We start from the raw sequence: 26896 nt of genomic DNA, 5'->3' as shown, positions 1-26896 counted from the left end.
TGCACTCTGGTATTAAATTGAGTATTAAGAGTCATGTAATTTTTCTGGTATTGGTACTAACTACTCAACCTGTGGTATCCTGTTATCATGACATTCCTAGAACAAGCAAAAATTTCAGAAAAATCTGCATTTTTAAGATTAAATATACAAATTAGCAATATACAATGTGTCAAATTTGCAAGAAACAGCTCTTTCCACTTATAATACTACTTTCCCCCCCATAAATCTGTACTTTTTGTCTTATAAATTTGCCATTTTGGGTGGAAGTTTTCAGCTTTTTTAATGTTTCAGAGACTTTTTGACCCTATTCATCATCTACAGTGGGGCAAAAAAGTATTTAGTCAGCCACCGATTGTGCAAGTTCCCCCACTTAAAATGATGACAGAGGTCAGTAATTTGCACCAGAGGTACACTTCAACTGTGAGAGACAGAATGTGAAAAAAAAATCCATGAATTCACATGGTAGGATTTGTAAAGAATTTATACGTAAATCAGGGTGGAAAATAAGTATTTGGTCACCTCAAACAAGGAAAATCTCTGGCTCTCACAGACCTGTAACGTCTTCTGTAAGAAGCTTTTCTGTCCCCCACTCGTATGAATGGCACCTGTTTTAACTCATCATCTGTATAAAAGACACCTGTCCACAGCCTCAAACAGTCAGACTCCAAACTCCGCCATGGCCAAGACCAAAGAGCTTTCGAAGGACACCAGGAAAAGTATTGTAGACCTGCACCAGACTGGGAAGAGTGAATCTACAATAGGCAAGCAGCTTGGTGTGAAAAAATCAACTGTGGGAGCAATCATCAGAAAATGGAAGACATACAAGACCACTGATAATCTCCCTCGATCTGGGGCTCCACGCAAGATCTCATCCCGTGGGGTCAAAATGATCATGAGAACGGTGAGCAAAGATCCCAGAACCACACGGGGGGACCTGGTGAATGACCTGCAGAGAGCTGGGACCAAAGTAACAAAGGTCACCATCAGTAACACACTACAACGGCAGGGAATCAAATCCCGCAGTGCCAGACGTGTTCCGCTGCTGAAGCCAGTGCATGTCCAGGCCCGTCTGAAGTTTGCCAGAGAGCACATGGATGATACAGCAGAGGATTGGGAGAATGTCATGTGGTCAGATGAAACCAAAGTAGAACTTTTTGGTATAAACTCAACTCGTCGTGTTTGGAGGAAGAAGAATACTGAGTTGCATCCCAAGAACACCATACCTACTGTGAAGCATGGGGGTGGAAACATCATGCTATGGGGCTGTTTTTCTGCCAAGGGGACAGGACGACTGATCCGTGTTAAGGACAGAATGAATGGGGCCATATATCGTGAGATTTTGAGCCAAAACCTCCTTCCATCAGTCAGAACTTTGAAGATGAAACGAGGCTGGGTCTTCCAACATGACAATGATCCAAAACACACCGCCCGGGCAACAAAGGAGTGGCTCCGTAAGAAGCATTTGAAAGTCCTGGAGTGGCCTAGCCAGTCTCCAGACCTCAACCCCATAGAAAATCTGTGGCGGGAGTTGAAAGTCCGTGTTGCTCGGCGACAGCCCCAAAACATCACTGCTCTCGAGAAGATCTGCATGGAGGAATGGGCCAAAATACCAGCTACTGTGTGTGCAAACCTGGTAAAGACCTATAGTAAACGTTTGACCTCTGTTATTGCCAACAAAGGTTATGTTACAAAGTATTGAGTTGTATTATTGTTATTGACCAAATACTTATTTTCCACCCTGATTTACGAATAAATTCTTTACAAATCCTACCATGTGGATTCATGGATTTTTCTTTCACATTCTGTCTCTCACAGTTGAAGTGTACCTCTGGTGCAAATTACTGACCTCTGTCATCACTTTAAGTGGGGGAACTTGCACAATCGGTGGCTGACTAAATACTTTTTTGCCCCACTGTAGCTCATTACACCTCTGATTTTTTTTTCCAATAGAGCTATTCTGTTACCTGCGCTTGCAAAAATAAACACAAAGATAATGGCACAGCAACATTCAGAACATCCCAAACTATTCTTTTTCAGAGACTTTGGTAATTTTGCTACTTGTTGCATAGATAGCATGCCAGCTACTGAAGTGAGCTTAGTCCTTGCATCCCAGCTAGCCACATACATGCTAGCTTAGTTACAAAAGCTTCTCAAACTCTTGTCTATTATATTTATAAGATTTACAGGTGTAATTTGTTCTAAAAATGTTCCATCCATCCATCTTCATCCGCTTTATCCGGGGCCAGGTCGCGGGGGCAGCAGCCTAAGCAGAGAAGCCCAGACCTCGCTCTCCCCAGCCACCTCCTCCAGCTTATCCGGGGGAACACCATGGCGTTCCCAGGCCAGCCGAGAGATATAATCTCCCCAGTGTGTCCTGGGTCTGCCCCGGGGCCTCCTCCCAGTGGGACATGCCCGGAACACCAACCCCAGGAGGCGCCCAGGAGGCATCCTTGTCAGATGCCCGAACCACCTCAGCTGGCTCCTTTCGATGTGGAGGAGCAGCGGCTCTACTCTGAGCCCCTCCCGGATGGCTGAACTTCTCACCCTAGAACCCTAAAAATGTTCTATACTTAATTTAACAAACAGTGTAGAAGAACTGTCTGTAAAAAAAAAAGTTGTTATAAAAGTCTTTTAGCTCATCCCGTTCGCTAACATTGGTGCAGTTGTCTGCTGCCTCTTAGCTCTCCTCCGGATATTCATCCCTCTATATATTTTAACTTCAGATGAGAATGGTATAAAAAGGAGGACATAGATGGCCATCTATGTCCACTGTGAGCGAGCATCTTTGAACACCAACTGTCTGACATCTATAATACAGTTTTGAGTCCCTCCCCAGACGCCTGAACGCCCACTCACATCCTGGGCCATCCGACCTGAGGAATTCGCATGATAAGGTGGGGCCAGGTTTCACAATGAGCTCACCCGAAACTCTGGCTGATTGGGACCCACACCCATTTTCACACCTTGGCTCAGGCGATTAGAGGATCATCAGGGGGTCCTTTTGTCCCTCTGTGGGGGGTTACTCCCACTAGGTTTAAATCTGGGACTCTCCACCATTTGACCTTAGAACTGAAGAAGTTTCTCGGATGAGAGGTGAAACGTCTTCAAGCAACTTAAAGAAGTACAGATGCTTTTCTTTGCAAGCTCCTTTGACAAGCTACAAAGTCTTTCTCCATTCAGCAATTAACATCTCTCCAGTCACCCAAAGGTCAGTACTGTCAAAACACTGTTGAACAGCACAAAGCAGCAATTTCAACAACATGATAAGCTAAAACTTGTGTTACTGTGAACTACTGTTTTTCGCTAGTGTTGGCTACTTATCACTTCCATTTCTGTAGAGCTTTTGCCTTCTTTTTTACAGCCAACCAAATTAACTAAACATTAACTTCCCCATGTGTTAAATGGACCCCTATATTTACCATTACTTCTGAATGACTGGGCCATATTAATTTAATGTCATTAATTTATTGATTGATTTAGGAGTTTTGTATTTTCTACTACTTGAGGAGTGGGGAAACAGGAGAGTGCAAAGTGTGTTTGATTCTGTGATAGCGGCAGACATCTGCAGATGTTACACTTGGTGCTTTGTGAATGCGGATTTGTGTGAACGTGTATGTGTGTTTACAGAGTTGCCAATCAGAACATCAAGTGTGAGGTTTACCTATTTGGGCTGAGCCTTTTTTTTGTTCCGGAGCGTAAATGTAATGCAGTTCTGCGTTCATATGCATTCATTTGAAAAATAGGCCAGTTCCCAAGAGAGTCACTGTCTCCCTGTTTCTGTCTGTCTCTCTTTCATGCACTCCCTCCCGATATATGTCTCTCTTTCTCTCTCCCCATATCTTTTCTTATCTGTCCAATAGTTCTTGTTTTCACACCCACGTCCCTCATTTTCTATTTTCTCCGTCCATTCAGTCTTTTTCTCACCTTTCAGTCTTTTTCTCACTTACTTCCTGCTTTCTCTCTCTCTCTCTCTCTCTCACTATACATGCCTCCTGCTGTTTCTCTGCTCTGACACCTTGTCTGTTACACTCTTACTCAGTGAATCGGTCACTCAGTCACGTGCAAACACTTGCTCGTACATGCGCACCCACACACTCACTGCATTCCCACTCACACACACTTAACACTTGTTTGCTCGCTTCATCTCATAATTTCACTGCTGCCTTATAGCTGATCCTTCAGCTGCCTCTAAATCCATACTATTAGGTTACATAATTAGATCAGTGCTCTGTCAATAAGTAGCACTCTGTTAGAGCTTCCTTGAATATTGGAGAACCCTTCTCTCTACTCTTCTTTCACACCCCAACGCACATGTTTACTTTTCTAGCCTATATATACAGGTAATAAAGCAATATGTAACTACTTGTATTTGAATACAGGTAGTTATATGTCTGTCTTCAAACTAAATAAAAGATAAAATGCCTTCTTACAGGGTCTGTTTGGCAGTTTAATTAGACGTTTAAGTGTTGTCTTGTCTGATTTACATTCAGTTACATCAGCTGTATGAACATAAAAGTTTTAGGGTTGCCAGTTTTGATGGAAGGGAGGACATTTTTGCTTGTATATTCTGATATGCATCATACATAAGCTATAATTATGCTTAGATTAAAATTAACCAAGTGATGAATAACAAAGTAACAAAAAACTTGTTACTTGTTGCCCAGCTATAAGGTTTTTATTTTTCTACACAGACAGTGTGAAAGATGGATAGAAGGAAGGATGTGGCTGTAAAACACTCCCTCATTGGCAAACGTCTTGTGACAACAGATAATCCTTCATTTTAAAACATGGCATAACCAAGATCTATAAACCCAACTTAATTCTTTATTCAGTATGACCCAACACGAGTGTCTGGCCTCATAAGCCCATTAGGAAAGTGTTTACCCATAAACCTCTGGGGGACCAGAAGGCTTTTTGGAACCACAGCTATCGCCACCTGGTGGTCTTCAGATAGAATGCAGGTTTGTAGGCGCTTCTACAGAAAAGGCTGCAACCAACTGTAGACTCTGCAAAACTATAGACTGTAAATAAAACTCTTTTAGGAGCCATAAGCTAATGCTAGTGTTAGCTAGCTATTAGATTTTTTTTCCTTTAGTTGTTTTTTTGTTTTGTTTTTTCCTTTTGTTGTTGTTTATTGGGGGGGGGGGGGGGGGGTTTCTTGCATGCAAGCAAGTCTGCATAGGTTGTTTGCCCATAATCCTATATTCTACCAAATATGTACAAAACATTTTAGTTAGCAAGACACATCCATGAATCACCCATGAAACGCTGAAATGCATCTTTAATTATCCAAACACTGAAGACAACCCTGCTGACACATAATGTTTTACTTTAGATAAGTTATAAAAAAGTGCCACTAACAAGGTTTTGTGTTAGCAAGTAAACATGCTTATTTCTGCTGTTTAGTATTTCAACATTGAGGCGGGGGAGCATTAGAGCTAGACAACCTCAAGGTACACAGTAAGGAGCTGCAGTTTGTGTTTTCACTATGTCACCAAGAATGACTGCTTTTCTGTGCAGCTTGCTTATTTGATAAAACACTGTTTGTTTTTACTATAATATAATATTTTTTTAAAGACAAAATGGCTTATGCCAGGGATGGGCCACAAAAGGAACTGTAGCTTATTGTTTATTGTTGTGGCCTTCCACAACAGTCCCAGTTTCTTATGGTGGCCATTTGAGAAAATCAACTGTCCATCCCTTGCCCATGCTCTCAACGTCAGGAGCAAACTGCACAATTAATTAAACTCTATAATTCTCTGGAACATACGCATGTCTTCAAAACTTTTGGGATATTTTGTAGAAATGTATAACTGACTTGTACTTAATAGGCTTAAACACTAAAAGCTACCAGCATGGCACTTTAAGAAGACCTCCAAGAGAATCCTGTAAGGTGACAGTAAATGTCAAGCATGAGTAAGAGGTGTCCTCTCATCACCACCCATGTCAAATGTGCCAGGATCAGTAGGGAGCCATCGAATTCAAGAGTGAGACAGTTTTTGTCTGTTGTTTTAAAAAAAGAAACACTTGTATTCGTTTTAAAAAGGAGTGTTAATCCATGTTTCCATTTTCAGACAGGTCAGGGCCAGATCACACCTTCTGCTATGTGCTTTACGCCAACACTTCACACCACAGCAGGGTCAGACTGGGCCTGAAAATACTGTTTTGTTTTGCTGTTTTACCCAGACCAACCAGCCACAACCACACCACAGATATTCCACCATGCCCACCTCATCAACACGTATACAAACACACCACCCCTTAGCACACTTACAGACATAATGCATGGATACTCTAGGCCATGGTAACACTACATACATCTATTTTAGGAGCGAGGGAAATGTTTGAAACCAGCAGCTGTAATGCATTATTTACAGTATTTGGACACAGGGAATCGATCATAAAATCATTCCCATTCTTTAGTTGCACGAAAAAAAGACTAATAATGTTTAATGAAGCTAAAAAAAAAAAGGAAACCACTGCACCTAACCACTGCACTGCCCTCGTGTTGCAAAAACACTGAGGGCCTGGAAACAGAAAATTCTCTTAGCAGATCTTACTAATTAAAAGTTTCCTACTGTAGCTTTTTCCAGCGCCACTTTTTGTGCTTTGCTTCTAAACTGTGTCTTTAATTGAGAGACTTTTATGGCACAGAATGGCTGCATAGTTTCGAAAGTTTGCAGATGATGTAATAATTACAGGACAGTAAAAGATGGGGTCCTGACCCTCCTGTGACTACGCTATAGCCTGTTTCCACTAGCTCAGCTCTTACAGGTGCTTTGAAGTTTTTCTCTCAAAGACTGCTCTGATTGTTAACAGAAATGAAAGCACAGAGATTTTATGAAACAGCCCTCTGAAATTACCTCAGACTGCTGTTTCATTCAAACCCTACATGGAGTCTTTCCTGTCGCTCTGTGATGTGTGCTAATAGCCGACAACTAGTGGGTGTTTTAGACTGAGAGGTGTCACTTTGTATGAGAAGTGACACCTGAAACCCTTCAGGTTTGTAGCGCTACAGAAAAGCTATGAGAAGTAACAGATTTCCCTGATATCATAAAGGGGGAAAATGCCAAGAAACAACACACATATAATACAAATATTTACACTTAACCATGACACTACAAATTGATTTCATTATCAAATAAACAGACTGGTTTAATTTGGAACCACGCTGTTCATACACATAAGGTAATACCCAGAAATTAACCGAAGAACATTACATCCCAACATCCTCCACTACAGTGCTCTCAATGTGACACCATGTCGTCCAGTGAGGAATGTCCATGGGAATACTGAGCTGCTTCACTTCTTTGTACATTGATCTCTTATACCAGAGTATCAGTCTGTCTCCTGCTCGAGCGCTGTCATAAGCAGCCTGCTATTTGCAGGTGAGCAAATATACAGAAGGAAAAAGAAAATATTCTTTGTTTTCCTTTTCTTTGCTGTGGAAAGACATTCATTTCAAAATTAGATACTTCAGTAACTACCATCCATTCAAATGTTTTTGTTTACTCTTATTAGGGTTGTGGGGGGACTGGAGCCTATCCCAGTTATCATAGGTTGAGAGGTTGGGTACATCCTGGTCAGGTCACCAGTCTGGCGCAGGGCTAACACAGAGAGACACACAACCATTCACACCTATGGGCAATTTAGAATTACTGATGAACCTAACCCCAATAACTGCATGTCTTGAGCCACACCTCTTTTCTTTTTTTCTTTTTTTAAAGATTGCTGGAAAAATGGGAAATATAAGAATGTATTGAAATACCTACAAGTAATGTTGTAAGTAATGTTGATGTCCGGGCTCTGAGGAGGCCAGTCCATGATTGTTAGTGTTCCATTGTTTGTTTTTCTCAGGGTATGCTTTTACAGCCATGACAGGATCATTGTCATGCTGAAAAAGTATGCAGTCAGTTGCTTTCCAGATGGTATTGCATTGTGGATCAAAACCTGATGGTACTAGTCTGTCTTTATATCAGTTTTGACAAGAGCTCCAACACCACTGGCTGAAATGCCGCCCCAAAACACGACAGAGCCTCCGCTGTGTGTTAAAGATGGCTGTAGTGTAGACACTCACATAAATAAATAAAAGTAAAAACACGATTTTGAATTTTTTTTTAGCCCTATAATGCCCTCTGTATCATATTTGATATATGAGTCTCTGAGACCTCTATCTCATCAACATGATCAGTACTTGCCATAATTTCAAAATGTTATGGACAAAACTCTTTTTTTGTCTAAAATTAACATTGTAGTTGACAAAAAGTTGCCAAAAAAGCCCAATGTATCAAATGTGATACAAAAAATATATAATACATATATAATAGAAATATATAATACACAACATGATATAGCAAAAAAAAGTGGATTTTGTTATAAGAGTTAATAAACATCTCAGTTCCAAAAAAATCTAAATTTTCTGGCTATTTTTTGATGGGTTGGGTCTTACAGGGTTAAAGTTGATTTATCAACTTATAGATGAGTAGTTCTTTATATATTATGTTCCCCACTTATTTCTTTTTTTTTTTTCATTGAGATTTCATCATGACACCTTAGAATGACACTGTAGCACTTGATGATGGATAACGATGTCCTTTAGAAATCCGAGAGGCCATGTTTGCCTCTCGAGCGTCTCTTTGGGGCTTTTAAAAGCCTGAAATGCCAGTTCGGAGATGCTTTTAACATTTAACACAGGCCGTGCTTCTTGGCACTGTGGTCAAAAAATGATCATTTTGTTTCTGGAGGCTGTTATTCACAGTACTTTTTAAGTCAGAACACAATGTGTGCGCATGTGTGTGCATGTGTCTGTGCTGTAATCAGGAAGATGCAGGGCTGGAGATGGAGCACAGCGGGCTGTACTGCTGAGAACAGAAATAGTGCTTTTACTCCTGCTGCTGCTCCAAAACCGACTCATTTCTCGCGTGTGTGTGAGTGTGTGTCCATTAAGCACGTGCATTTTTGCCGGCATATATCTCAGTCTGCAGAAGCCTAATAATTCCATCAAAAACATTTATCACCTCATGCACCTTATAAGACTGTAGGTCATGCTTTTAAACCCGAGTTTCACACCATCTCATTTCCTTTTCTGTTCTCGTTCTGTCTGAGTGGATACCATGGCAGAAAAAGTAAAGTGTTATTATGCAAATCCCTCAAATGAATGTCTTTGTTTTGGGAGAGAGAGAGAGAGAGAGAGAAAGCCAAGAACATGAGAGAGAGAACAAGAGAGAGATAACGATGCTTTTGAAGAGATGAAAAGCAGAATGCTAATTCTGAGCTGCCTTTAGAGACACAGGCAGGCAGACAATGCTGTAGATTTATTTGAGCTTTTTCTTAATGAGTCTTACCTTCTTTGTGTTTGTGTTGCATTCTCTCAAGGTTGCTGAGTCCCTATCTATTGAATGTGCTTGCACGCGTTGTGTTCATTTTGGGTAATGATGTGTTTTCTGCCAATGAGCGCATCGTTTCAATGGCTATACTTTAAACAGACTGCCTGGAGGTGTTTACTTTAAAGAGTCCCTGCAGGTGTGTGCATTTTGTTTCATTGTTTTCTGCATGCATGTCCTTTTGGTTTTTTTCACTCATCTTTCTTAGTTACAAAGTAGCAAAGTTGAAACAGGAAATGGACTCTGTGCAGGTGTCTGTATTGTTGACCGCAGCCTGCTTAGAGCCTTGTTGATGATGATTGCTGTTAATCTGCACACGTGGAGCAACATGGTGCCAAAGTTGCAAGTATAATTATATTATATGAGAGATGAAGAGAGAGCCTATTTATAACTGATCGCTAGCTGTCTCTAGTGGAGCAACTGGTGCTCAAGTAGAGAGACTGGGGTTGGTGGATGAGTGAATTGCTCTTACGAAGAGAGGCTGTGATTGGCTTGTTGACTTAAAGATTGATTACAGTTTTGTATATGTTTCTGTTTGATATTTATACTTTAATGTAGCCATAATATTGTGCTGAGACTGCTTAACATTTCTCCAAATACAATTATACAGTACTTGAAATACTTTGTAGGGTTTTTGCCTTACAATACGCCTTGAGGCGACTGTAGTGATTTGATATTTATAAATAAAATTGAAATGTATTTAACTGAAGTGTAATATGTGTAATAACAGTGTAATAACAAGTGTAATAATGAAAAATGAATATGCCGTTCTTGTGTTTTGTTGACTCTGCACACTAACATTATCCAAAATGTTTCCAACTGTATTCAAACCAAGAGAATGTAAGGCAGTTTGAAATGTGTATTTTCATAAAGTGGTTTAACTTTTAAATTCTGGCACAAATTCAGAAATTCCTCCACAAATAGTTGCTTTAGGACAATGATTTAACTGCAAACTTGTTTATATGCAGAAATATAGCCAGAATACAACCAGTTGGCAGTCAGGTAAGTCAAGTCTGTTGCAAAGAAACATGTCACGGACAAGTTGGACTCATAGGCACAGACTAACTAAGACTGACTGCAATGTGTTGCCAATCTGTCTGTGTTTATAGACAAGAAGGATACTCTTGACCTATTTTTATGCTTCGTTTTTCTTATTATTATTCTCTTAACTTTGCTTTTTCTTTCTTCTCTCATGTCACATAGGTACTACAGTGCCACCATCCTGCAGATGTCAGGAGTGCGCGATGACAGGTTGGCAATCTGGCTGGCTGGACTCACCACCCTCACCAACTTCCTGTTTACTCTGCTGGGAGTGTGGCTGGTGGAGAGAGTGGGGCGTAGGAAGCTCACCCTAGGCAGCATCATAGGTAAGGCTAAAGGAGGAGGAGACTTGAGCTGTCCAAATCAACAAAAAATATTAAAAGTTGTTTTTGTGCGCTCTTTGCGTTATTTAATTATTATATTTTTTGACAGGCACGTGTTTCAGTTTGAGTCTGTTGGCCATCGGTTTCTTAATGTCTGCACAGCACAGTCCCCCTGTCACCTACCACCCATTAGACCCCGCCATGGCCAACTCTACCTGCTCCAAGTACCAGTGAGTACTTTATCTACAGGCCTGTGGCGTTTCAGATGTATCTTACAGTATGTGGTATTATTACATCAACAGAATCTATCAGTGTTAAGTTCTCTTAGCCTGCTCCAACAACAGGTTGTCTTTTCTTTTCTGCAGTTATTCTGATTGCTCCACCGTTCACCATTTTAGCTGCAGAGTGTTAAAAAAACCACCATTTGAGCAATAAAGACCATTTACCCAGAGGATTTAATACGGTGGTATCAAAAGCAAGTCTTTTAGGGAACACGTTAAAACACTAATCTATGGTGTAATTACTCAGTAACAATTACAGTAAACTGTGGAATTGAGCTTTACTTTATTATGGGATTATGATAACAACAAGGATTTTCATTCCAGTATGAACTTGACATTAAATGGACATAAAAGCAAACAGCATGGCTGTGGAAACCCATGCTGTGAAGCTCCCAGTGCACAGTTTTTGTGCTGATGTTAATGCCAGATGAGGTTTGGATTTCTGCGGTTATTGAGTTAGCAAATCAGTGGTGACTTATATGCACTATGAGCCTTAGCATTTGGTGACTCGCTCTGTAATTATGCACAGTCAGGAACTGCTGTGGTTCCTAAATGCTTCTACTTTGCAATAATACCACTTACAGTTTATTATGGAAGAACGAAGAGGGAAAAATGTTAAAATCTGACTTGTTTCAACGGTGGCAAACTATTACAGCACCATGCACAGATTCGTTGAGCTTTTTGTTAGTAAAGGCAGACTGCATGGCTAGGTTGATTTTACACCTGTGGCAATGGGACTGAAAGCACCTTAATATCACATTGATGCTTGATGTCAATAAGAAGTCCTTAAAACTGAAGCATGCAAAAGGACCTGGATCACAGAGGCGCCAAGGCTCAATTATTCCTTCTTCCTATCTACCCATGCATGAATCCATTCGTCGATTTCAGGTCATGGGAGAAGTGTAGGCAGAGATACTCAGATCTTTCTCTTCCTGGCCAACTCCTCAATCCCCGATGGAAGAGATGGCTGGGGAGACGCATTCCCTCCTCTCTCCTCTCTCCTCTTGGTCAGACATGTCCATCCTATTCAGAGGCACTGAGACCCTGAGAGCCTCTGTTTTGCCAGCACTTATGAATTGGAACATGTTGACATTCCAAACCGTAAGTGCTCAGCTTCCATTACCATATTAATACAGAAGTACCCATGCATCGGAGCACACCAGTCTTCAAACGTGCCCTTCATTTTGATCTCAACTGAACGTAAATCACCTGGTGTTTTTTTCCAACTGGATATTGCATTTTTATGGCTTGCAACCAAGTTCTGGGGTATAACCACTAAAGTAGCTTTCTCCAGGACCAAAAGACATACTGAGACACACATGTACGTACATGGTGGAAAGAAATCCAGCTACACTATCAAACCTAGTAATGAGGGTTGTTATTTCCCTTCAGGATGTGAGGAGTAGGTATGACTTTAGACCTCCGAGTCCCTCTGAATTACTCCGTCTGATCATCTAGCACATTTGAAGGAAAATACAGATTTCTGTGTTTGTATTAAGGTGTCGCACTCTGCAGAAGGTTGGAGGAAAACACAAAGCGGTACATTTGGTATTGTAGCATAGCTTAAAATGGTAAACAAGAACCGAAAATGGGGGTGCTGGCATGAGGAAGCTACTGTTGACCTTGGAGCACTTCTGTTCTTAGTAAAGGCACTTAGTATTTTGCAGTTTTAGAGCAGAGGACACTAAGTGGTGGAAAGAGAATAAAACCCTCCTAAAAGAATTTTTGTGGTGAAGTTCTTGCAGGTTTTTACACATACATTAATACAGATCTAGATTTCTCTGAGTACTCAGAGGTCAAAATTAGTGCCAGCATAGGTGTTAGAAATTGTGGTCAATTATTTCACATAATAAATGTAATTAAATGATTTTAACAGTTACGCAATTCATCATCTAACATCTGTCACTCCCATTTCACTCGACTGTACCCAGCAGCAGCAGAAGGCAGGCGGTGAGCCAGAGTTTGTTTCCGAATGAAACAGTCATCAGATGCCTCCGTGTTGCAATTTACTCTCACTTACACAGACACGAGATGAAGATCATGTGTAACGGCAGTCTTTCATCACAACGACAGGCAATGCCTAATGCACTCGCTGTCCTGCGACCGCGTGCTATAACCCACATAAACGCAGGGATAATTTGAAAAGATGAGTGCTTTTACCACACTGGAAAAGCTTTACTGAATTCACTTTGCTTCACATGAACCCACACGCATCCTTTCACTGACCACAGCAGCATCAACAGAGCACCAGAACCACCAGTAGCCTCTTAAGTGCTTTGGTGCTCAGATGTCCCATTTAAAGATGTTTTCTTAACGTGCTATTTTGGGGTTTGACTAAGGAGAGCTAAAGCCCTTTACACACTGGACACATAACATTTGTGCAAATATTTTATGTTTTACAAATATTTTTTTTTGACTCACCTGGTCTTAACTTAGTCATTTATACTGACTGCGTACCTTGAGTTGGCTATCGTTTGGTGGAGTGGGTTGTCCACTAATTTAAGGGTGAAGGTTGCTCCTGATGGAAAGCACTAAGGTTAAAGGGGAGCTATCATAGATAGAGAATTTTACTGATAGGGATTTCTAGACGAGCTCCCTGCTTTTCTATTGGGAAAGGGTTTGACCCTTTTAGGACCTAGCTACATTATGCTTACTTTTGTCACCAGATAAATATCAAATATGGTATAAAATATATGTATAAAATATACATCTTAGTCTCCTGAACTGTCTCATTGCATTACACACATGGTAAAAGGGAAGTCCATGAGTAGTACAGTGGTGAAATTGCCATCTATGACATAACCAGCCTGCAATGCTAGCTAACGCTAATAAAAACCTTAGGAGTGCTAAGGTATCACTAGCATTACATTACTGCTGGGCTAGTTAGCCTGACCTGCTAATGTCTCTGGGATTTTTTCTTTTTATAAAAACAGATGTTTAATGGGCTTTAGCTTTACTAATACTTAACAATATCTATATCAGTGTTACAGATACTTCTAAGCAGCTAATGCTAAGTGGTTATATCTTTCTCCTCACCCTCCTGCAATAGTTACTTTTGAATACATGGTGTTATTTTCATCCTTAACCTCAGCGTGAAATTAGAGAAAAGCTTCCCTGGAAGCTACGGACAATAAAAATAGATCTCTCAAGCAGAGTGTGCATTTCATGACCTACCTCGAACCTGATTAAATAGCACGGGGAAAGATGAGTGCACCCTTGTGAAGCTATTCAGTTGAAACACTCAAAAATAAGGACTGCTCATCAAGAAACAGACCGCAGAACATGATAATGTTATAGGATGTAGTTTAAATTAACAAAGCTGGGAACAGGATAGGAAAAGAAATGTAATGATAGTGAATCCCACACAGTGGGGACGAATGTCTCATGCATTTCCTGATTTAGGTGAGAGATGTGTGCCTCAGTTAGATGGGTGGGTAGCTGTTTTTCTGTTATATTTGCATCTTGTCCATTAGCAGCAGGTACGTTTACATTCATATTGAAATTTTACAAGGAGTTTCTCAGCATCCTATAGAGGAAAGGCAGACGTAAAAGAATGTGATTACAAGCTGCCGTTTGATTGATTGTCTTTAGAGCAATGAGAGTTAATGCGTGTTGCATCTGCTGTTAGGGTGTGCGAGCCGTGCATGCTGGATCCTGGATGCGGCTTCTGTTACCGTGAGAATGGCTCGGCGCTGCTCGCCTCCTCCTGCGTGCCAGTCAATAAGGCCTCCACCGAGCACGCAGCATGGGGCAGGTGAGTCACAGGATGCAAAGTGAGCATGTGGAAGTGCATTAGGATGCAGTGAAATAACACATCTCACCTTTAACCTCCCCCCCCCCCCCCCCCCCCCCCCCACACACACACACACAGTTTTAAGAAGGATTGGTAAAGTCTAACTAACTAAAATGTGCATGCCTCTTATAGATGCTCCAACTCTACCCTGATGAGAGATCAGACCTACTGGGCCTACAACTACTGCCCCACCTCCTTCTCCTGGTTGGTTTTACTGGGACTGGTGTTCTACTTGGCTGCCTTTGCGCCGGGTGAGAGACTGAACCTTAGTTTTAGTCCCCATGAGATCCAACACCAGGATGCTTTTGGGGAAAACAAAACAAACAATAACAAAAAAAGAACCATAAATTGAACATAATTTTTTTGAATTCTGAAAATGCAGTGTGGGACAAAGCATACTATATTCTGATATCCTGCCAAAGCTAAACCTCACTGTGTTGGACTTGTAGCTGCAGATGTGTTTGTCTGAGTGCTTACCAGAGTTAACAGGATCCATTATAATCCTAACAAAGCACCAACCCATTGGCTGCTGTCTAAACTCCTAGTTGGTGTACTGTTCATTGTTTAGAGTCCAGAAATGCAGATACAGTTTTTAAAACGCAAATAAACAGGTAGATCATAGTCTCATAGCTAAACAAGAGCCAGTAGTTATAAAACTGCATTTTGGCGTATATGTTTTTATTTTATTTTCCACATGGACTGTTTACCTGTACGCAGCCAAAGCCTGCATAAATTTGCCTGGTCAATACTACTCAACCTACAAAAGGAATCAGAAGCTGACTGCAAATCAAATCAAATATCTTTTTACTTGTATGTAGATGCTGCATATTGATAGAGCTTTTCTGCTTCTGTCAAATTCAACTACCGTCTTTGTTTCTATTATAGGCACGGTAGCACTTCATAACACAGCCCACGACTGATTATGTAATTTTTCTACATTTACCATGTAATTCTTCTTAATTGAGAGTCTAGGGAGAAGAAAGAGGACGCAAATCAAACTTCATGTTTTTATTTAATTAGTAACTTCGGGGTATTTTAAAGTAAAGGACAACCAAAATTTCCTCTTTGTGGTATCCTGTCCTTGTCTTCTTGGATTGGAATTCAAGGGTCGGACAGGGGTATGGGCTGTATTATAAAGCAGCAGTCCCCAACCTTTTGCTCCACGGACCGGTTTAATGTCAGACAATATTTTCACGGACCGAGGTGAGGTGTTGTGGATAAATACAACAAAATAAAATGATACGACCAAGACAAAAACTGTGGTATTTTGTAAATAATAATAATAATAAATGAGAATTCACCGTGTAATTGTGTAACTTTATTAGCAGCGTCTTCCTGAAATGCGCCAACAACACTGAGAGTAACATCCTCCTCTCTGCCCCTTAATGCTCTCTGGTCGCTATGGTAACGCGTAAATATTTCTTTCAAAATAAGACTCACAACTACAACACGGGAAAAGACCCAGGGAAACCGAGTTAACGATAAAAACCCTGAAAACCATAAATTTCACATCCGAGCCTTAACTCTCACAGCCCGGTACCAAACGACTCACGGCCTGGTACCGGTCCGTGGCCCGGGGGTTGGGATCTGCTGTTATAAAGTATCTACACTTCCCTTTCTTCTATTGTAATCTCACATCCTTTTGAAATATACAGACTATAGAACATTTGAGTTTTGAATTTTTTACATGACAGAAAATGAAATAAGTTGTATGAAGTGCTGCTGACAAGACTTAAACAAAATATAGTGCAATTCTCCATCCATCTCACATCTCCACCTCTTAATCAAATGGTCCCACGGCTCATTCTCACTTGTCTGTTGCAGGTATGGGTCCAATGCCATGGACCATCAACTCTGAGATCTATCCTCTTTGGGCAAGGAGCACAGGGAACGCCTGTGCAGCAGGGGTCAACTGGACCTTCAACATCCTGGTGTCTCTTACCTTCCTCCACCTGGCTCAGTACATCACCTACTATGGTCAGTTTCTGTGTGTAAGGAAATAATAACCTTGAAAGATTTTATCCTTTATTTTTTTTACACGTAAGAGGTATTTTTGTGTTCCCATTAAGAGCAATAAGGACAGAACAGTTTGCTGATACCCTGAAGTGATGCTTTCTTCCACCCATCTTGCATAACTCCTCAGTCAGTGTAGCACAACAGCAGGTTTCCCCTCACACAGGAAGGAGCTGACCTTTGGCAGAGTTGGAGATCAATCAATCAGGGGTGATTGTGGAGGCATCCTGAGATCCACTGGATTAATTATCGATTCTGAGTCATTCACCAATTTATCTGCTTGATAGCAATCATTTACTAACAGTGGGGCAAATAATGTCAAAGCTGGGAAAACACAAGATGTTGTCTTGTTAAATCTTAAAGTGCACTCGGCTGCAACTTAAAAATGTCACTGTGCATTGACAAGAAGAAAATACGGACCACAGTTGCGACAAAATCTCATTAAACCTGTGTCAGTCTTTTCGTATGAACCCTTATTCGTCACATAGTTATTTGTTTCCTGTTAACCCTGCTGTAAGGCCACATTGACAGGGACATTTTACTTATACTCCACATTTATCGTAGGGTGACCAGCAGTGTGAAAGCAGTGTTGCAAAAGCATTTTCATTCTTCACCACACACGTCCCTAGAAGTGCGTGGGAAGTCGTGGTCTAATATTAGCTGCCCGCGGGATCTGTTGTCACCATCGGTGTTTCTTTTTCTGGCAGTGAATGAGAACAAGCAAATCATTTCTCATAAGAAGTGTGAAGTTGTGCCATTGTGTTTCTCATCTTTGTGGGTGGCTATCCTCGGTGACAGCGTGTTCTTTTGCTTTGTCTTCTCAGGAGCTTTCTTCCTGTACTCCAGCATGGCCTTGCTGGGTTTCGTCTTCACATATGGCTGCCTGCCAGAAACCAAATCCCGCCGTCTGGAGGAGATCGAAGCGTTGTTCGAAAACCACCTTTGCTCTTGCGGCGCCTCTGATTCGGATGAGGGACGGCAGGTTGAGTACATCCGGGTCAAAGGTTCAAACTACCATCTATCGGACAATGACGCATCAGATGTAGACTAGAGGAAACTTGGGTGTTGCTTACCTCCCTCTGGGTGTTTCATTAGCTGTTTCACTGGAACATGCAGAGCGGCTGAGTCTGTATTAGTGTTCTTTTTCCTGTGATCTGCGGGGCCACTGGTTTACCTCCAACATAGATTGGGAATTACATTTTAGAAGACTATGCTTCTATCAGTAACATGTATCAGTTCACTTTTCAAGCAGTCAGTTGGGGAAATCCCAATCAACACTAATGCTTTAGCATGAATGTTTCCCATTAGTTCATTCTCTAAATTCAGGGGTGAACTGGCACCTTATCTGGTTTCAGACCTGCTTATTATTTTCAACCACAGAAGTCTATAACACTGGCCTTCTACGCAGATAATAGGCAAAGGATAATACATAGAAGTCCAGTGTCTTTTTCATAGAGACTAGTTATGACTGTTTAACAGATGCAAAGATACAAAATACAAGGGACTGGAATTTGTCCCTAATATTTTGTGCATTTGTTTTATAAGCACCATTTATGATTTATAAACGGTTTTATCCCAGAGCTTTGTGTCAGAATACAATGGCAACTCCATTCAAAAAGTTACAGTAAATACAACCACAAAACTTTTGTTGACTGGACAGCAGCTGTTGTTGTCTTTCGTACCATTATGCCTTGGTGTATGAGACACATTCTGCTGTCTCGTTTTTTCAGCTTGTAGCGTAGCACACTTAATGTCAGTCCTTGACCTGATGTTCTTCTGTTTGCAGTTTGAATTTTTATGAAAAGCAATTGCCAGAGACACACGGTATATCATTACGGTTGAGTAAACTTGTATTGTCGACGGGTGCCGAAACAAAACCGTTCTTACAAACTTGGTAGCCCTGAAAGGACTGGAAGTCTTCGTGCTACAGTATGGTTTGTGTATTTATATATTTATTTAAAACAGATCTTTTTGTGAATCCACATTTCGACAAATTACAAATTTCTTAACGTTGCTTACTTTTTCATTTAAAATGTGCTTCGCAAAACCTACCCTACGAACCAATGTTGCAACTCTTGCAATGAACTTTTTCTTGTTGTTATTTCTGGATATAGTGTCTGTAATATCCAGCAAAGAAACCGGGCTGTTCTGTCTGTAGCAGTAAAAGTAAGCTTTAGCTTGATGACTGAGATTTTTAAGTGTTTCGTTCTATCTGAACATTGATATATTAGTGCCTGTGTATTGTGAAGGTGCCTAATGGCCATTTTTCAGTCACATTTCCTGTAGGTCTACATGGCCTTTTTTTAATTTTAACATGTGCATATTTGCATTTCACCTGTGATGGAATTTTATTGACTAAAATTTCATGTATTTTGCTTTGTGTCTTCCTTCACAGCCTTATGTACAAATAGCCGAGCATATCATTTATGTAGTTCTTGTGTCAAAAGTTGAGGAGTAGGCTTTAGCGTAATTTGGCAATGTTGTTTTGTAAAAGTGTAAACTGTGTAAGGTTACACCTTGTTAGTTAAATACACGTAATTTTCTGTGTAGCAAAACTGTTGGAAAGTAGACAACTGTGTAACAAAAAATATAAAAGGGTAAGTAAGGGGTATAAAGGCTGCTGCTGTGCTTAGTGAACAGGTTTCTCATGGCAGACACCCAAAATAAACGATTGTAAAAATACAGTACAATGCAACGTTTAAAATGATGGAATTTTCCATATGATTTCTTCTACCTATATTTTTAACCCCACATTAATAGAAATACCCAGAAACCTCAGTAAAAAAACGGATAATGTGCTAGCAGAAAATTACCATTTAATTTTTTTTTCCCAACAGTCCATTATCTATAAATCTAGTCTATTTATAGACTAGTACCACTTTTTAAAACAAGAAACAGACCATCAAATGCCGTGGGACAATTACACCTAAGTGATCCATTAAAACTCGGTGGTATTTGCAAGTATTGTAGTAATTTTGGTGTTTTCAAGGTGTCATGTGGATAGCTATGGGGAAAAAAGGTTTTAAAAAATTGATTAGAAACAAATTCCTTCAATAAATGGAAGAACAGTGATGGCATACTGTAGCACACAAGCACCCTCATGTGGAAAACCGGCTGATTTTTTGAAAATAAAAAAAGCTTTCAAATATCATAGTTGCCTCTTTAGTTGCAAGTTCTTCAGTGTTATAATAGCTGATCATTTTTCAAAGCAAACACAAACAGTAGTATCAACATGTACAGACTACAATAAAATCATATCAAGAATTGAAGTCAGCACAAAACACGGTCAAATATTCAACTTGTGTTTGAAAATGATAAGCTATTCTATTGTAAACACTTGTGATTTGTAGTTATGGGGCTAGAATATTCCAGATATTGTCTTTTTTAACCCAGAGAGGTAATAAAGGGATCCTCGAAGATGAGCACTGATTGTTTATTTCAATAAAAACAAAACATTGCGAAATATAGTTCAGAGTAATAACTTAAACTTCCAAAACTTTGCTTTTCAACTCATTTAGCGCAGCTTCTCTGGAGTGAAAGGTGTAGAAAACACTAGCAACTATAATTTAGTATAGGATTGTATTTGACCAGTTTCACTTAATCCAGGAGAGTTTTCTTAAAACTTCACAAGCTAGTTTTGTACTGAAAGTATTACTACACACAAAAACCACAGATTTACTTGTCCACGGCACAGACTGAGTAACGAAAACTTGTGTCAACCAAATATTTAATGTGATTGTTTTAGGCTGCACCTGTGTCAGAGATAATGTGGTGTTCAGCCCTTAACCTCCGGTTAACACTGTCCTCTACCACAGCTGAGGGCATTAAATGTGTACTTATCAGTAAAATGGTTACATTTTTTTCTATGTGAACCAATTATGTGTGTTTTTGCTAAAGTTTGTGGGGTATTACAGAAAAGCAAATTTAAAAAAAAAAGAGTGCTGTATATTTGATTATTGTTCAAGCTGTAAATGTTTTGCTAGAGTTTATATTATATAAAGATAAATATCTTCATGAAATATTGTGTATATGGGGAAAGAAATAAATGTATGAGTCAAAGTCATGTTTTGGAGCTTTATTTAACTGCATAAACTGCATCACAACATTAAGAGCACTGTAACTATTTTAATCTACTTTTATGACTGTTGCTGTAAAATAAAGGAAGATGCACAGCACAGAACTGATTTCCTGATGTCTTCATCCATCTGTTCTTAGTAGCCCTGAATTTTCCTCTGCTTCAGGAGGAGCAAAATGTTGACTATTTCTTGAAGCATTTCAGCCTCCTTTGAGACTATGTTAACTTTGGTGCCAGATGTGCCCTCTTCCCTCCCTTGATCTGAAAAGCTTGTCATTGGAGGGCAGTTCTCGTGTTCTTTATTCTCCTGACCTAAATTAGAAACATTAGAGCAAAATTTAATGTGATTTTCTATCTCAAGTTTCTCTCAAACGACACATAAAGAGAGCTGACTATTTCACTTTCATGTCATACCTCTGACATTAGTCGTGCTCAGGTCGTTAGTGAGAAGAAGGTTTGTGGGTCTCTGTAGAATCGTTTTGGCACCGTTATTAGCAGTGATCATGCTCCTGCCTGACAGGGAAACCGCCTTTGATTTCTTGTTGCTCCAGGGCGTCTGCTTCTCTTCGCTCCTGGAGTTTTCTGGTGAAGCTGTGAGTGCATCTGGCTCTGTGGCAGTACCGGCCTGCCTCCCTGTGGCTGGAGGCAGCTCCGACATGTCAGCGTTTGATAGATGCAAGCTGTACCCAAGAGCACTGTCTGCAACAAAGCTGCACTGAGTCGAAGCATCGCACGCCCCAGCTGGGGGGCTGCGTACTGTTTGAGTTCCTGCATCTCGAGTTTCACTTGATGTTTTCTTGCATTTGCAGACATCTGAGCTCTGAGTTTGAGCTGAAGGGTGTGGAGATAAAAGGAGAGCTGTGCTGCTTTCTTTCTCCTGCCCTTTACTTTCAAAGGCCTTATCTGGGGTAGCCATGTTCTCAGTAACTTTTAGGTCAACTCTGAAGTCCATTTGGGATCTTATTCGTGGGGTGTGAGACCTGAGCTCAGAGAGTGTTTCATTTAAATTCCCTTGTGAGCCACTGAGGCCAAAGGCTTGATCCATGTAAGAAGAAGATGCTGGGAGGCATAGCTGATAGCAGTCTTCATCCTAATATATAGTTTTAAAAGTAGAAAACAGCAATTCCTGTGTCAGATGGTGTGAAAATATGTCCAGGAAAGAGGTATAAATCAGTGGCACTGTGCAAAGAACACTGTGCTGTTAATGAGTGTTGCTTTTTGGTGTTAACTATTTGGGACAGGTTATGATCATCTGTTTAATAGTAATTTACTCATTTGTGTTTAATTAAAAAAGGAGGCTGCAGAAACTGGCAGAGTGCTGATAGTTAATCTACAGCTTAATTAACATCAGTACTACAAAAATACAGCATGAATTTGCTACAGTTTTGAGGGGTTAGATGAAAGATTACTTTAATGTATTTCAAAGATAACTTTCCAAGTAGAGCACTTCAGATAGTTGGAATAAAGTTCACAGTGTAGCTTCACTCACATCATTTGAGTCTGGACTCAGGTGACCTCCTCTAAAAGAGTAACTTGGCGAATATTCAGAGCCATTCACTGGCCCAGTGTTGTCTCCAAAACATGCTGTGGAATTAGAGGGGAAAAAAACACCCATTTACGTTTTGGTTTTTCCTCAAACATGTACATAATAAATGAATTTCCTTAACGTGAGACTCCTTGGAAACTTACAAAACCTTGTGTCAGGGCAGTTGCAGGGCTGTGAACAAAACATAATCAATATTTGACACTTCTGCTGTACCCATGTATATAATCCAGTTATGAAAAATATTAAACATAAACTGTTGGGAGCTCTATATGACAGCTTATGATGACTGGAGAGCCTCATTAAACTTTGTGATGATTTACTTTCTACACATTTAAAGTTAATTTCGTCGCAGTTCCAAACTTGACCACTTGGTGGCAGTAAAAGGGCAACTTTACTCCCACATGTAGTTTTTAAAACCCGCTTACCTCTGCTCCCATGCACTGTGAGTCTGGCACAGTTCTGGCAATAAAATGATAAAACCCAACATAAAATGGATTCAAAATTTGCTTCATAATAATGCATTTCGTTAGACTGGAAGTGCAAACACTTACTGAGGTGCAGAAGAGTTTACCGGTGTCTGATCTGGGAGACATATTTTTGATTTTTCACTCCCAGAATGAGAGTGTCCTTCACAATCTTCATCACAAAAGCCTCTAAAGACATTGTTCTCCAATTGCTGCTGAATTTCTGACTGGTTAAGCGTGAAGTCCAGCATGGACTCTTTGGCCTTTGGCCGGTTGAGAAAGATGCTGTCCACATATGTTGCATGGTCTTCTGCCTTGCTTTTACTGTGGCAACACACACGGGCACTGATTGGTTAAAAAATTGAAACTAAGGATAGAAAATAACCAATTAAAATGTAAACTTGTTTTCACCCTGGTTGTGGACTGCCAAAGAGGACTTGAGATGCTGTGGGGTTCTCAAGTTGGAAGAAGGGTTGGTTAAGGTTGTGCGACCAGGGAGATGTGTTTGTCATACTTCTGGGCTGAGAGAAAGGATGAAACTGACAGAGAAACAAATCAGCATTTGTCAGAAGAAAGACACATTATTGTCACATTTTATTAGATACTATTTTCTCTTAGCAAGAGATGCTGTTGCTCCAAAGACTATAAACTGGTCTAAAACAAGAGGTCACATACTACTCCAGTTTTGGTTGCCGGCAAATTTTAGGTTTCATTTTAAACTTTTAGTTGTAACTTTCAGAGCTCCACATGTTGAAGCTCCACAGTATATCTCTGACCTGTTGAAACCTCATGCTTCTTCTTGAGCGCTTCAGGTCAGAGGTTACTGTTGGTCACATGTACTGGGTTCAAAACACGTGGGGATCGGGCTTTTCGGGCAGTGGCACAAAGGCACTCTTTACACTTGACCCCTTTTTAAAAAAAAGCAGCTGAAGACATTTCTATACAAACAAGCTTTAATTTTTTTTTCATTTTATTTATATTTCTGGTTTAATTGTGAAGCACTTTGTGATTTTTAACTGTGAAAAGTGCTATATAAATAAATTTTACTTACTAAAATACTATAGTGATATGATAAAATACTGGTACCTTTAGTAATACCAAAAGTAATGCTACATTACTTTTTCTTTGTTGTTTTCAGCTTTTGTATTGAACAAGAATGCCTGAATTTTAGGCCTGAATAGCCTGAATAAATATAAATAAGTATTTATAATTAGGCACCTGGGATTACACTTGTGTAGGTGTGCAAAAACCATGTTTGTAGATGAGGTCACTGGGGGACAGGCTATCCATTTCTCACAATCTGAAGAAAGCCAATGCGAAAAGGATGGCATGCAGCTTCAATTTTCATCGAAGTTGGCCATCCCCCACTCATGGCAAAATTACCAGTTTTTAATTCCCATGAATGAAATCAATACACAAAAAAAAGATTACATTCACTGTGAAAGACCTTGACACACATGACATATGTCACATTCTATAATTAAAGCACAATATGATTTATTGTAAAGCAGAGTTCTGAGAAGTTACCAAAATCTTTGTTGGCCTGTTAAACAACACCAACATAAGCCATTTTTCCACACCAACTTTAGATAAGTTTCTCAACTCAAGTCAGAGTTTCCATACTTTTCCTTTCTTACATATGAAACCACGTGTGGGGTAAAATGTGTAAAAACTACAACTTTAACCTTAAAGTAGTGATGTAATTCTAATAAGAGCTATCCCTTACTGCATCGGTCTGCGATAGAACTGAGGTGTCCCAAGGTGGGGGAGAAGAGGGATGCAGTGCTTGGCTTTGTTTCTGGAGATTCAGCTGCAGGGTGAAAGTTCCTGTGGAGAACAGTTGGATTTCATAAGATATCATCACGCAAAGAAGAATACGCAGTACTGTAACTGAGTTATAGTTGTTAATAGTCTATTAGTGTTACACAACCTTGGCCTGAGCAGGCAGATGAGGTGGAAGAGAAGGGGCTGCGGGCATCAGGTATGGCAGGCAGGTAGTCAGAGGCACTGTTGTCTGAGAAACCTGACTCAAGTACTGGCGACAACTTACAAAAACAGGGATTTAGTGAGTGTCTTTACATTTGTTCATATTAAGCACGTTTCGCTAACTTGAAGTAAAACCATGAAGAGCGGGAAAGTGACTTACACGCTGAAACTTGAACCCTTGTGGAATTACCTTCCTTCTTTCTCTGCTTTCTTGAACACTGTTAAAATGGAAAATATAATACTTTTAAAACCCTTTTCATTCCATTTATTAAGAGGATTATTATTATATTAACATAATTGGCTACAAGAACTGTTAACCCACAGTGGGGCTATACCTGTACTCAGACTGGCCCTCAACAAGACACAGCCGTGATGGGGAACAGGGGCTCATCGAGAGCACCAGAGGATCTTTTCTCTTATGCCTGGCTCCTGCCTTACAGCTGCCAAGAACTGCTGCTTTAGGAGGATCTGAAAAACAAGAACACTTTCTGTTTACATCATTTGCCATCCTGAGGCTTAAATGTATTCGATTATTGTTTTCTGGTGATCTGGGGCTGTGAATCTCACCTTTACATGCTTTTTTAGCAGCAATCTGGTTGACGATAAACAGAGTCATTAGGTCCAAACTACCAGAACTAGTGTTGCCTAGGGAAGGGGCTGGGACAGGTATTCCCATGTTTTTAAGTTTTTGTTGCATTTTTCTCTTTTCAAAGAATTCCTGGAACAGAAAAAGCACAACCAATATTTAGGCACAGGGACAAAGGCTTTGTTAATTTAATACATTTACAAAACTGATTACAATGAAAAAACATCAAGCTTGAACATTAGTGATTGTTATTTATTTAATGAATTATCATTACACAAGGATATAGATTTTAATGTTTATTACATGAAAAATAAATAAAATGTTTGTGAAAAACAAAGGCAGCAATTTGGGCTAGTGATTATTAATGAGTTATTTTGGGGTATTGTTGAGTTTTAAGACTTCACATCAATGAAACTTCAAATAGGCCATGTCTGGGCTTTTCAAATGGCTAAGTTGCCTTCTACTAAAAATACCAAACAACAAATAAGTAATTAAAGTTGTGAACAAGTACAAGTCCAAAGCTACACACATTATAAACCATGTATACACACACACATATATAGATAGATCTTGTCATTGTTCTACTATGTCTTTTATTCTATTCTAAGTGTCCTTAGATGTCTTGAACGTGGCTTTTAAATAAAATTTATTATTATTATTATTATTAAAAGTCTTATTCCACTACTTTAAATATATTTTCAATATGCAACCTGTGCACTATTGACCTCCTTATGTAAGAATTTAACTTATACTCAAAATTAAAAGTCAAAACAATTCTTTCCATTTTGTAAAACAACCCTGGTTAGAAATGCATCCCTTTAAAGCAAGTTTTCTTCTGGATACAATATTTTATGGAGTATACAATTAAACATTTAATATTTAGCATCCTACTTGCACTTAATGTAAAACAATGTAAGTTTTATTTGGTTGTCTTACCCTCTGCTTTTTGGCATTATTCCTCATCACTAACCGGTTTCTGAAATGAGCAGTTACATGTCTAGTTAGCTTAAACATTTATAGGCTAATATGATATACATTAACACATCAGCTAATAACCAAAATTTGCTTTCTCTTACCTTGAACCTCCCACCCAGTTCATTTTTAACAGCTCTTAATTACTATAGAAACGACAAAATCCAGAAAACTACAAAGCTTTTGTGCCTGTGTCAGCACAAAAATTCAGAGTGCGTGCATAGCTTATTGTTTTGTTTCAGCTAGGTAGCTAACTTTATCTTAGCTTTCAGAATACAATAGAAGCGCGAGGACGAACCACCAGACTTCCGACACGTGCTCAGAAATGCTCAAAGAAGAAAATATATATGTGTAATTTTCATGGAGTTTGTCTGCTTTATTTCTGTATTTTATTTCACTGTGCCTTACGTTTGCTTAAAATAAAATACTGTAG

At 39.8% G+C, this 26896-nt stretch overlaps 2 protein-coding genes across 3 annotated transcripts in view; one reads left to right on the top strand and one right to left on the bottom strand.

Annotated features, from left to right (window-relative positions):
- The window catches only part of slc2a13a (solute carrier family 2 member 13a), an 85948-nt gene extending 68047 nt beyond the window's left edge, over nt 1-17901 (top strand). Inside the window, exons 5-10 of the mRNA XM_026146073.1 lie at nt 10587-10750; nt 10857-10977; nt 14657-14782; nt 14954-15072; nt 16646-16798; nt 17659-17901. Coding sequence (XP_026001858.1) covers nt 10587-10750; nt 10857-10977; nt 14657-14782; nt 14954-15072; nt 16646-16798; nt 17659-17885 — 910 coding nt within the window. The 3' untranslated portion in view covers nt 17886-17901. The remainder of the gene's footprint in view (nt 1-10586; nt 10751-10856; nt 10978-14656; nt 14783-14953; nt 15073-16645; nt 16799-17658) is intronic.
- A 3127-nt stretch (nt 17902-21028) lies between these two features.
- redic1 (regulator of DNA class I crossover intermediates 1) lies at nt 21029-26845 on the bottom strand. 2 transcript variants are annotated; one of them, XM_026146072.1, is made up of 14 exons: nt 26568-26845; nt 26428-26467; nt 25473-25623; nt 25241-25373; nt 25066-25123; nt 24850-24964; nt 24646-24746; nt 23331-23458; nt 23007-23243; nt 22881-22914; nt 22599-22626; nt 22399-22493; nt 21324-21999; nt 21029-21221 (listed from the first exon to the last, which is right to left on the bottom strand). In XM_026146072.1, the coding sequence occupies exons 1-14, from the start codon at nt 26588-26590 to the stop codon at nt 21046-21048; spliced, it is 1995 nt and encodes a 664-aa protein (XP_026001857.1). In that variant the 5' UTR covers nt 26591-26845; the 3' UTR covers nt 21029-21045. The 2 variants fall into 2 exon arrangements, with proteins under 2 accessions (XP_026001857.1, XP_026001856.1); XM_026146071.1 differs by lacking the exon at nt 26568-26845 and having other exon boundaries at nt 26428-26561.
- Nucleotides 26846-26896: the final 51 nt, after the last annotated feature.

Source organism: Astatotilapia calliptera, chromosome 17, assembly GCF_900246225.1.
Source record: "Astatotilapia calliptera chromosome 17, fAstCal1.2, whole genome shotgun sequence".
Lineage (NCBI taxonomy): Eukaryota > Metazoa > Chordata > Actinopteri > Cichliformes > Cichlidae > Astatotilapia > Astatotilapia calliptera.
Note: the sequence above shows the minus strand (reverse complement) of the source record. Positions and strands in the feature narration are given on the sequence as shown.